We start from the raw sequence: 12,880 nt of genomic DNA on the forward strand, positions 1-12,880 counted from the left end.
TTCTACTGTTATTGTTGTTGTTGTTCTTTTGAAAGTAGTTCGAAAGATGGCGACCATTAACCCAGAGATTGATTTATGAAATAAATCGTCTGCTGATCCAGAGTGCGAGTTCATCTCACGGAGTTTTCCGGAGAATGTCGATATCACACGATTACAGATCGCAATATACCAATCACGATAAAGATCATCCGAAGTTATTGCGTCGTCTAAAAATAGATCACACAGGTAAATACGTTATTTAGCCCACGGACAAGTTAAGTGCTCAGGTTTTCTTTGTGTATGTTTAACATTCCTTCTATACAGCGAACGCTTTGTCAGACGGTTCATTATAAAAGTTTAAACGCTGAAAACATTTAGCAGGTGTTTTATTGATTTGCAAGTGAACGAAATTTAGGGATATTTATCTCGTTATAGCCCAGTGATCAATCAAAGATTATGTGACGATTTCGAGTTTTAGACGTTTTTTGGATTATTTAATCAGAGATAAACAGTGTGCTATATATGAGCATGATTCATATATAAGACATTAGACCCCAAATAAAGTCGCGACATTTTGAGTGTTTAACATGGATCTACCAAAATTCCTGTGTTGTTTGGGTCTTTTCCTCGAAACATATCAACTGGTCTTCTGCTCCGAGTTTTTCGCGGACAATCGTTTACAGCAGACGATGATTGTTGACCACCACAACAAACGCAAACAGGCAGAAATGCAGCACGAAATTTTGACGTTACTCGGCCTACACCAACGTCCGAACATCGTGAAACACGAATACGAAAATTCGGCACCAAAGTTCATGATTACCCTGTATAATTCGCTGCTTAACGAAGACGGAGAAACAGTAACAGACGACATAGAGTTCCACAGTAGAGTCAACCTTACATTGGGAAAAGCCATAGAACACATAAATGGAACTGACGTCATACGTAGTTTTATTAACCACGGTACGTTTAAATAACTGTTAAATAACGCGACGTCATAGTGTTTCACCATCAATGTTACGTATAGTAAAAGCTATAAGGGTAAATGACGTCATATGATAGTATTTTATTTTTAACCAAAACACGTTTACGTGACGTCACAATTTTAAAAACCACTGCACGTAATAACGAGTAACATTAAGTCGTTACGTGACGTCATTGTTTATAAATACTTCACTAAACAATAAAGATTAACCTTCAGCACGGAGCGTATATTGACTCATCTAGAGTCCGTGCGTTCAGTGACATCGGAGTATTTTTTGTAAACGTTGATACCTAATAGTTTCTTTTCGTTAAAATTTTGGGCTTACAGTAGAACCCATTTTCTATTGAAAAAAGCCATCTGAGTTGAATCTTATAAAATGTCATATTGAAATCACTTTTACTCTGAATTTTAAAGCATTTCTTAGCCAAAGAAACAACAATTCTCTTTTTTCAATTTAAGCGGAAATGACAAGATTTTCCCAATCCAAAAGGACCCGACCCCATTCCTAAACTGGCGAGAAAAACACACACTGTAATTACATAAATAATAGTGATGAACGTTCCATGACGTGATAGTATTTTTACTTTCAAAGTTTTGTAATATGATGCCGTTACCTAACGTCATAGTATTTGCATTATCCATCGTATCAATATTAGGCGACGTCCTAATTTGTATTTACCATGGTGCATTATTATAACGCTCAGTCAATGCCATAAGTATAATACAATATTTTGTGTGTTAGGAAGAAATACTTGTTTCCCATCAGCATGCAATAATTATCGAGATAACACCCCATCTAGCAAACGAACAATTAACTTAAGTGATGTCATTTTGTTTATTTTCATGTCGTTTAACGTTTAGTGCTCTTTTTAGCTTTTTTCTGCTGTTTGGGTTCGGAATGAAGCCCGAAAAAAAACGAAACTAAATCGATTAATACAATCACAGAACATATAAAATAATCAAGTCTAACGTGAAATGAAAGCTATTTTATCGCCTCGCTCCGAATTGGAGCGGGGGGATTATGTTATCTCCGCCGTCTTTCCGTCCGTCCGTCCGTCCTTCCTTGCTACTATATCTTCCGGCACGATTTGCACTAGAGCCATGCAACTATTATGATCCCATTTAAATGTTTTCTTTAGCCATTCACATGCTAACAAAGAGCCATGCAACTATTATGATCCCATTTAAATGTTTTCTTTAGCCATTCACATGCTAACAACAGTGCGTGAAAGTTCGCCCGCGAGAAAAAAAGTTCGTTGCAGGGCCCGGCCCGAACTCACGGTCTCCGTAACCCATTTATGCCGAGTGGACTCTCCCATTCATCTTAATTGGATCAATTTATTTCCAAAATTGGGGATGTCTAGTATATTTATTTCTATATTTAGAATATTTCTTACAGAAATTCCTTTAAGCAAACATTGCAGACCAATATGAGACGCCGCATCACGCGGCGTCTCATCTGTGTCTACGCTGTTTACCAAGGCCTTTTTTCTAGACGCTAAAGTGTCTTGCAAGCTAGTCCGACAGTCGATTTATACATAAAAAGTCTTAATTATGAGTGCGTAAATGATCAGAGCGAGTCGAAATTATGTGTGATGTGAGGCAATCGTCAGAACTTAACTCGTAATTTCGGGATGTTATTAATTAAACGTATCGTAATTATGAGGAAGTTACAAGAGGAATATCTGACGTTTTGATTCGTTAATTTGTTTTGTTTTTAAAGAAATATCCAGTACGAGTGCGTTCGTATTTAGTTATTAATGAGAGTTAATTATCGAACATACTCGTCACAAATTATATCAGTATTCACAAATTATATCAGTATTTACTATGGTTTCTAAGGTTGCGATTCAAGCGATATTGAGAAGTATGAACGAAGGAAAACAAGTGTGCTTCATTACTTATTTCTATTTATCGATTGCACTTTTCAATAGTTAATACCTGCACATTTGTCATTTATTAATGCGGAATCTTAAAAAAGGAACCCGTTATTACATTATTAACGCAATTGTATATACCATCTTCAATACACAAATAAACTATTTTCATTTTATTTCATACACAAATACAATAACAACAATATATTGCACAAATTAAAAAGCATGTAAAGAGAACGGAGACAATCAATACCTGTTGACTGTAATAGAAACCTGACTCTTTGACATTTAACACTACTCGCCACCGTGACATTTATAAGCAACGTATGACAAAACATTCCTGACGAACATCTAATTAATGTTGTAATTGTGTAGTTAAGATGGACGGGAAAGGTCCCTTTTAAGATTTGTTTCACTGTGGATAGTGCATCTTAGAATTGAACGAATTGAAATAATTGAAAAGCTTCTATCTTGTTATTTAATTTATCATTTATCGTCCGATATTGTATCACATTAGCTTTAAATAAGGAATGCCTTAAAAATTGATTGTATTCTCAAACTCTTAAAACGGTGTGGGTAGAAATAAATCTTTTATCTTAAAACTGGTACCACGTCGTTTATGTTTGTTTATGCCTGTGATATTATATGAGCCCCGTTCTGGGAAAGCTGGGCTTAATGCATGTGCTTCATGTGCCGTCCAAGATTAGCATGTGCAGTCTGCGGCTCTGCTTAGGCTAATAAGGACGACACTGAACTGGATTTTCGTTTTTGTGATTTCTTATTTTTTGGCAATATCGTAGCTTTTTTATTGAAAATATAAACCACCTGATGTACAAGCCGTCGGGAATAGCATTTATATGTTTCGGATTTCACCAGACGCATCGCTTAACCATCTATCCATTAATTATCCATTAGGCTTCCGATTCCCACTCTCCTTATCGGCATATTCCAAGGTTCATGCCAACGTGCACAGACGCTGTCATTACTTTTGATCGTCGGGAATTTTAATGGTTGGTGATATAATATTTATTCGCCAATGCGAAACGAGAGCGCCGACGGCTTTGAAAGTCTATTTGCAAAGTGCAGGGAAGTATCTGCCGAAGTAAATGTAACAGTTGACTGAATGAACATTTGAAAAGCTATCAAAAGAAAAGTTTTTTTAAGAATAAGAACACATAAATGAAACAAGAAGTGGTGAAATATTGCAAACCATATATCTTAATCGGAAAATCATTAATATGTATCAAGGGTGCTTGGTATTTTGCGAGCAAAGTGAAGCCCGGATGAAAATTTTATTTCTGATTGGCTAAACGTTTATAATGCTATTGTTTCAATTGTTTAAGTAACGTTATCATACGATTTTTTAAATCGTAAGCTAAGGTCAAAGTTATATCTTTGTGTTTAGCTCATGTGCTCACGATGAGCTTTCGTAATCGCCCTTTGTCCGTCGTGCGTTGTGAGTCGTGCGGCGTCAACATTTGCCTTGTTAACACTATAGAGGCCACATTTATTTTCCGATATTCATGACACTTGGTGAGAAATTTATTCCAAAAATATCTTGGACGAGTTAGAAAATGGTTGTGGATGATTGAGAAACATGACCGCGAGGGGACGGGGCATTTTTCTTTATATGTTTATAATAAAGCCTTGTTAACACTCTTAGAGGCCACATTTATTTCCGATCTTCATGAAACTTGGTCATAAGATTTGTTCCAATTACATGTATATCTTGGACGAGATCAAAAATGGTTCCGGTTGGTTGAAAAGCATGGCCGCCAGGGGGCGGGGCATTTATCCTTATATGGCTATAGTAAAACATTGTAAACACTCTAAAAGTCGCATTTATTGTCCAGTAATTATTAAGCTTGGTCTAAATTTTTTCGAAATGATATCTTGGATCCAAAAATGGGTTCGGTCTGTTGAAAAGTAAGCCGCCAGGGGGCAAGGCGTTTTGCCTCATATGGTTACTGTAAAACCTTGTTAAATTCACATTAATATGTTAATCTCCATGGGGCTACTCTGAGCAGGTTAGCTCCTTTGTATCTCAGGTAAGCGACTTTGGGCCTTTCATGCCATATTGTTATTGTTTTGTTTGTTATTATTCATTAGCTCTAATGGCCGAAGGCCTGAAGAGCTTATGTCATGGCGTGGTTTCCGTCGTCCGTCCGTCCGTGCGTGCGTGCGTTGGACTTTTTCTTGTTTACGCGATAAAGTCTACAGTTTTCATCCGATTCTTTTCAAACTTGTTCAGTGTCTTTATATTAATAAGGACTCGAACCCTATTGAAAATGGATTACATCCGAGTAAAAAGTCCAGAATTACCTCCCCTTGAATTTGAGAAAATTGTGAAATAAGGCTTGTTTACGCAATAAAGTCCACAGTTTTCATACAATTATTTCCCAACTTGCACAGTGTCTTTATCTGAATTATGAGTCAAACCCTATTTAAAATGAGCAATATCGGAGTTATACGTCTAGAATTATCTCCCCTTGAATTTGAGAAAAAAAATGAAAATTCTGTTTTTTTATGTGATAAAGTCCATAATTGTCATCCAATTCTTGGCAAACTTGCACAGTGTCGTTGTATCAATGAGGATTGAAACCCCTTTTTTAAAAAGAGCAATATCGAAGCAATAAGTCCAGAATGACTTCCCCTTGAATATAAGAAAATTTTGAAATCCCGCTTGTTTACGCAATTAATTCCACAGTTTTCATCCAATTATTTCCAAATTTGCACAGTATCTTTATATCAATGAGGACTTGAACCCTAATGAATATGAGCAGTATCGGAGAAATAAGTACAAAATAATCTCCACTTGAATTTGAGAAAATTCTCCTTGTTTGTGCAATTAAGTACACAGTTTCTATCTTATTCTTACCAAACTTGCACAGTGTTTATAGCAGTAGAGCGATTCAGGCCCTCATGGTCCTCTTGTTATAGTGTTGCGATCGCTTCATTTAAGCAGAACGTAACAATACGTTGCTATTGTAGTAGTTGTTGTTATATTTACCGACTTCGTTACTTATGCAAAGTATTATAAGCACACTGTATTTTGGATCACACGTTCTGAAGTTTGTAATCCTTATTCAAATTATTCAAATAATTTGCAGATTAATAACAAAATACTGATATTACTGACCCCTCTCTTGCCGCCCCGAATCGAAAATTAATGTTTGCCGTCACAAAGAAATTACAGCCCTAAAAAATCTCGACAGTCTTCGACAAGACAATTATTATCCGTTAAAACTATTTAAAGTGCCGTATCCCATTAATAAATACATGAACATTGAAAAATATGTCATCTCAAAATCAAATACGACGAGATTCACTTTATTAAAAACACATAACTGAGAATGCAAAAAGATAGTAAAAATGTTTGGAACATATTTATTGTATATATTGGAATGATGACATATATTAAACGAGTTAAGGAACAACGTAAATTTAATCAATAGCTCGTTTCCATCCACGTTTTATGGGGAATATTTAACATATTTTGGAAATGTATCAATTTTATAAGATATGATGGCTTGCTAATATTTAATGTTTTAATACACTTACATGTAACTGCTTTTTATAGTAAGAAAAAAAAACTGACGTCGCCAATATTCGAACCCGTATCGCCAGAATCCGCAAGTGCATGCGCTAACACTGCGCCATGTAAAGTGTCATGAAATGTTGCGAAACATATTACCTATTCAACTCTATCTAGCTTTGGCCAATATCATAATTGTTTTACGAACGAAATGTGTTTTATTTTTAAATTGCGTATAAATGAGTGTTTATTGGATAATCGAGCAGCATAGAACCGAAGAGATACTCTTATTTGCTTGTTTTTAAGAAGCCGAGCTCTCTCAGGAAAAGTGTGCGTTGGTTTAAGTGACTGCCGTGGTATAACTGAAACTAACCCTTTCAGTGCGGGAACCGAATTTTGAAGGCCTTTGCAAACAGTTTGGATCCAGATGAGACGCCACAAAACGTGGCGTCTCATCAGGATCCAAACTGTTTGCTATTCTGATAATATTCTTTGAAAAAAATCGAAGAAAATGCTAATTTTAGAAATTCAGCAGACGGCATTTTAGCAGACGACAAATTTCCCAGCATGCAAAGGCTAAACAAATAAACAAAAACAGACATCTGGGAAAACGGGGTTAAATGCATGTGCGTAAAGTGTAGTCCTAGATAAGCCTGTGCATTCCGCAAGGGTTAATCAGGGGCGACACTTTCCGCTTTTATGGTATTTTTCATTTAAAGACGACAAATTACCCAGCATGCAAAGGGTTAAAGAAAGTCTCTTCTGATCGAAAATCCATTCAAGGTGGACGTGTCTTCTTAGATAAGCCTATGTGGACTGCACAGACTTAGCTGTGTAAACAGTGATATATACTAAACACTTTACTCAAACGCATTAAGGCCCGTTTTCTAAGAACGAGGTTCAAATATTTGCAGCAAGCAAGATACCCCACTTGCGTCACGACCGGGACATCACTTTCTACTTTGACACGACTGACGTCGCCATGTCGGAGCTCGTCATGGGGGCCGAGTTCCGGTTGTATAAGGAGGGCCGGAAGTCCCGAGATGCCGACTGTAGGATCGAGATCTTTCGTATAGCACAGGGACATGATCTTGAGTATGTGGACTTTTTGTTGGCGTTTTTCGTTAGGTGTCTTGAAAAATTGTTAAAATGCTAGCGTTTTCGCGCAATAACTCGATAACTTATCGCTATACTGCAGTGAAACATCATTTATATGAATATCCTATGTCAATTTCTTAATAAAGATCTCATATAGCTTTGATTGGGCTAAGTAGTCAAAAAAGGGGAAACAATTTAACGCTAAATAGCTGAGAACTGATTCAGCTATTGTAATGAGCCTTCGTATGTAGATGTGAACATGTTTTGCTTAACTGGGCTTAATGCTTGTAAGTTAACTGTCTTCCAGGACTGCTCGTGATTATCATGGGCGACGCTTTCCGCTGTTATGCATGTATCATTAATTATTTTAAAGGAGGTATATTGTAACGTAAATCCAGTATAGGTGGATAGTGTCGTCCCAGATTTGCCTGTGCTCAGGCTAATTATTTTGAGATGACACTAACGCTTATGCATTAAATCCATTTTTCCCAGAACGAGGCTCATATGTCAATTCCTGGGATAAGTACAAGATGAGTGACTGTAAGGTATGTATCACGATTGATTCATACAAAGATAATTGGTCTCGCTTTACGGCCTTGATAAACGTTTTTTTTTTTGTTTAACGTTCCAGAGACAAGATTCTGGAACCGGAAGCGAACGTGACGATCCCCTGGGACTTCGAGGGTTGGGTAAACATGAACGTGACTCGGGCCCTCTCGCTGTGGTCTTACATCCCCTCTACCAACCTGGGGCTCTACATAAAGGTCACTTCACTTGGGGGTGGTAAGTCAGTATGTGTTAGAATTCGTTTGAGTGTACCTAAAACCTCGATAGCATAAAAAGACGAATGGAAGACATCTCGAGTCCGTTAAGTGGGCAGAACCAGAACTTCGCGTCTTAAGAGGAGATCTTGATAACTATCCCATATTTTCATTCTTTTTGGCCTCTGAACTGTTAATACGTCGCAATCGTTTGTTGGAAGACGAACGAATTTTGCTTGCAGTCAGTTCGGAACTCGATACCTTGACTCCTCGATGTCAGGACGAGTGTTCTCCCCACTTAGCTAACTGGGTCGCAAGACACTAGCGAATTTTATTTAACAATTTTAAAGATAAAGTTGACATAGTCCTATCATGTAAGAATTCATATTCAGGCATAGCATATTATGATTTTTGTTGATTCAGAACCCCGCCAAATCGAACCTGCGAAATTTGGAATCGTCGGGCGCCGAGGGCCGGAAGACCAACAAGCTTTCCTCGTTGGTTTCTTCAAAATGGCGCGTGAGGTCAAAGTTCGCGTCCGGCGGTCGGCAGAGACTAAGGACAACGAAACACCTAACGAGTCCGAGAACTACTATTACTGGGGCGGGGACAGCTACTGTAAGCGTTAAGTTGTTTGGGTCCATGCTAGATTTAACCATACTTAATTAAGCTGATTGCTTCGAAAGACTAAGGCTTATTGAAACGCTTTTAATTCTTTTTCCTTGGTAGAACCACCACGTGGTGTCTTTGGGGGATATCTAAATATCGCTCCCTTGTCGGGGATCAAACCATTGACCTTTCGGTCGCTAGGCGGACACTATATCCACTACCCCACGGCGACTGGCGGTCTATATTCACAAACTCTTTGTATCACCAAAGATGGAATAATTAAAAATTTAGGTGGAGAAAAATTATAGAAAAATACCTTGCTATTTGTTTTTTCTAACTTCAATATGCTCCCTCAAACTCTCCTCTATTTAATCTTCTTCTCTTAACTTTCTTCTTATTAAATTGTTATGTGAACACATTTAATTTTGTTTAGATTGAATTAGGAAGAATTATGATGGTTGAAGATGGTAAAATGTATTGTTGTATGTTTTCGCACTTCAATCACTTAAGCACGCAGTAACCGCTGTACATCCAAGTTACGTGGGTGTATTGATGTAGGTACACTTCGTCTCATGCAAATATTCGGATGTTGTATTGCCTCGGAATTTCGAAATGTAAACACGCGCCTGTCTAATTGCTAATGGTGCCAATTGTGCATCTGGTTTCACTATGATATCGCAGTATCATAAGGGGTGATAATCTATTATTATGAGCCTCGATCTGGGAAAACTGGACCTAATGCATTTGGGTGAAGTGTCGTCACAGATAAAGCTTTGAAGTCTGCACAGGCTTATCAGGGATGACACTTTCCTTCTACACTGCATTCCTTCTACACTGCATTCCTTCTACACTGCATTCTTTCTACACTGCATTCTTTCTACACTGCATTTTCGTTACGAAGAAACTTTCTTTTAACGAAAAAAAAATCCTGGAAAGCGAAAAGTATCGCCTCTGATAAACCTGTGCGGACTAATCAGCGACGACAATTAACGGACATGCATCGAGCCCCGTTTTCCCAGAGCGAGGGTCATACAAATGCATACCATAGAACGCATGTAAATAGCAGCATGATCTTGAGATTGTCATAGAAGATATTGACTATATTCATTACAAAAAGCAAAAGGGTCACTTTGACTAATCTGTTGTTACGTTTCAGCGATGGACAACTACCGGAAGAGCGCCTGTCAGCGCCACACTCTGTACGTGAGCTTCCGGAGCCTCGGATGGCAGGTGAGTTGATGGTTCAAACTAGTTATTGACCAATGATTTTACGTTATTGGCCAATGATCTTTCGTTATTGACCAATTAATTTACGTCAATGACCAATGATCTTACGTTATTGACCAATGATCTTTTGTTATTGACACACGATCAAACGTAATTGGTCGATGATCTGTCATTATTGACCAATTAATGTACGTAAATGACCAATTATTTTACATTATTGACAAATGATTATACGTTAATGGCCAATGATTATATGTTATTTGCCAATGATTATACGTTATCGACCAGTTATTATATGTTATTGATAAATCATTATACGATATTGGCCAATGATCTTGCGTCATTGATCAATGATTTTACTTTATTGACCGATAATTTAACGTTATTAAATTATTTCATTGTAGGACTGGATTATTGCCCCTGATGGTTACGCGGCGTTTTACTGTGGCGGTGAGTGCACCTTTCCGCTAGGCTCCCAGATGAACGCGACTAATCACGCCATCGTCCAGACGCTTGTACATCTCACACGGCCCTACCAGGTACTATACTGTAAAAATGTTTATTTTTTGTGGTGTCAAGATTTCGTTCCCCCCTTAGCCGCCTTACACTGTGAGGCATTAAGCAATGACATTGTCACTACAAGTACATGTCCAAAGTCACCCTCAATAGAAACTGTGGTTCGCAAAAGCAAAGTTTGATATAAATGTGTAATTTTAAATACTGTTTAGAATAAGTATCCCACAGATTAAAAGTATAGTCCTGTTAATTTAAAGAAATTGTATTCAGGGAAATGTCTGTCGTATTTGTAGATACGTAATTATGTTAATAAACAAACGTATCTTATTCTCTATCATAGATTCCCAAGCCATGCTGCGCACCGACGAAATTGTCATCGATCCAAGTTCTTTACTTTGATGAAAAATCGAACGTCGTGTTGAAGAAGTACAAAAACATGAAAGTGAAGGCCTGCGGGTGCCATTAGTTTGTGAGGGACAGTTATTCGCGGCTTGAAAAGGGACAGCAAACTTTACTAATATCACATGTACTTTACGCGCGTGAAACATTTTACGATGCACGTGCAACGAAATTGTTATGGACCTTAATCCGCGGAACTTTCAACGGAACAGAGATTCCATTAGGAAATGGAGGTGTTTAAAGACGTTAATTTTCAAAACGTATACCATTTAATTAGCCTCGCTCTGGGAAAACGGGGCTTAATGCATATGCGTAGGTGTCGTCCCAGATAAGCATGTGCAGACCGCAATGGCTAATCAAGGACGTCATTTTCCGCTTGTATCGTATTTTATTTTAAAGGAAGTATCTTGACATTTTCTAAACGAAAACCCACTACAGGCGGAAAGGGTCCTCCCTGATTGGTTTGTGCGGACTGCACAAGCTAACCTGGGATGACACTTTACGCTGATGTATAAGACCCGTAAGACCTTTTTTCCCAGACCGCTGCTGTAATAATAACCTTACAATGAAAACCAGGTAGTGAGGAAACTTTAAAGAGAACTTTCTGAACATAAAGTTTTCGTTGAAATAATTTATTTGATCTAATATAGAAACACATTTAATATGTTGAACTTAGTACACATTCATCGAAATAGCCATGACCGGATTTTGTGCCATCGATTGTATCATTAACCATTTGTCGTCATAATCAGTCTGAACAATTAATGGTATCAAGATCGAAGTTCTTGTTATTCACGTGCGCTAGGGCGAGTTCATACTTTCCCATTTGTACATGTATATATCTTATACAATTGGTTGTGAAAATAGTTATGTGCACACATAGCTGTCAATTTTGCTGCGTATATGATAGACGTTAAGATCTGATATCATGACTGTACGTTGTATATGTGAGGGAGTTATTGGATCGCGGGTATAAATGGAAACTGTACAACAAAACATTTCCTTATAAGACGTTTTATTTTGAGCTGCAGTGATGAATAATGTTTTTATCACCCCATGACACCGACATGATAATTGAGGAGGGGCATATATTGTTAGCCACTTTGTGCTGCTTTTCCGTGCATTATGGGATTTCAAGCTAAATTGGCACGTATAACTAAAGTAGCAATAATAGTTGTCTCGCGAAACAACCAAGTCTGTCACTTCAAGATCAAGTTCACAATGAACACTTGGAGTGTTCCCATATTCCTAATATGTTAAACTTAAAATTATGTGTTCCCTTCCAGTCTACATACTGTATCGTGCATTATAAGATTTATGATATAATTCGAACAAAGTATCATCAAAAGACGACTTGTCGCAAAAAACATAATAATGACAACAGTTATCTCTCTAATACCTACGTTAACGTGTATATGTTGGATTGATTGATTTTTTTTTTGTTTTAATAATGTTCAGCACAAGACCACAATCTTCCGATGTCTTATGAACCAAGTCCATATACGGATATATTTTGAAATGATCTGTCTCCGTTTGTTTGCTAAATAAATCATTAAAATATAGCTTTGTTCATTTCCTAAATGTATTCAGAATGGCAGCAGTACACACAACTTAAATAGAGTCTTGCCTTTTTGGAACACTTGAAATTCCTTTAAGCAAACAGCGCAGACCCAGATGAGACGCCGCACCATGCGGCGTCTCATCTGGGTCTACGCTGTTTGCCAAGGCCTTTTTGTAGACGCTAGGCATAAATGGATTAAAGCAAGTATTGTTTCTGGTACAAATCCAGTTTAGGCCGAAAGTGTCGATCCTATCACCCTATCATACACCTATCATACAGTGTGGACTGCACAGGTTAACCTGGGACGACACAATACACATGCATTACGCCCGG

General features: G+C 37.7%; 1 protein-coding gene across 2 annotated transcripts; it reads left to right on the plus strand.

Moving 5' to 3' along the window:
- Positions 1 to 231: 231 nt before the first annotated feature.
- Positions 232 to 12,548, plus strand: LOC127864507 (bone morphogenetic protein 7-like). Of its 2 annotated transcripts, none has more exons than XM_052404162.1 (7): positions 232 to 942; positions 7,291 to 7,471; positions 8,100 to 8,257; positions 8,659 to 8,853; positions 10,001 to 10,074; positions 10,476 to 10,610; positions 10,928 to 12,548. In XM_052404162.1, exons 1-7 carry the CDS (start codon positions 567 to 569, stop codon positions 11,051 to 11,053), a joined length of 1,245 nt encoding a protein of 414 aa, XP_052260122.1. In that variant the 5' UTR covers positions 232 to 566; the 3' UTR covers positions 11,054 to 12,548. The 2 variants fall into 2 exon arrangements, with proteins under 2 accessions (XP_052260122.1, XP_052260123.1); XM_052404163.1 differs by having other exon boundaries at positions 8,106 to 8,257.
- Positions 12,549 to 12,880: the final 332 nt, after the last annotated feature.

The sequence above is a fragment of the Dreissena polymorpha genome, chromosome 1, assembly GCF_020536995.1.
Source record: "Dreissena polymorpha isolate Duluth1 chromosome 1, UMN_Dpol_1.0, whole genome shotgun sequence".
NCBI lineage: Eukaryota > Metazoa > Mollusca > Bivalvia > Myida > Dreissenidae > Dreissena > Dreissena polymorpha.

Excerpts from the sequence above, each read along its gene's own strand:
- LOC127864507 (XM_052404162.1), top strand. The coding sequence starts at position 567 with ATGGATCTACCAAAATTCCTGTGTTGTTTGGGTCTTTTCCTCGAAACA. Across the intron at positions 943-7,290 it reads ACGTAGTTTTATTAACCACG|CAAGCAAGATACCCCACTTG; the intron begins GTACGTTTAAAT and ends AAATATTTGCAG. Across the intron at positions 7,472-8,099 it reads GCACAGGGACATGATCTTGA|TTCCAGAGACAAGATTCTGG; the intron begins GTATGTGGACTT and ends TTTTGTTTAACG.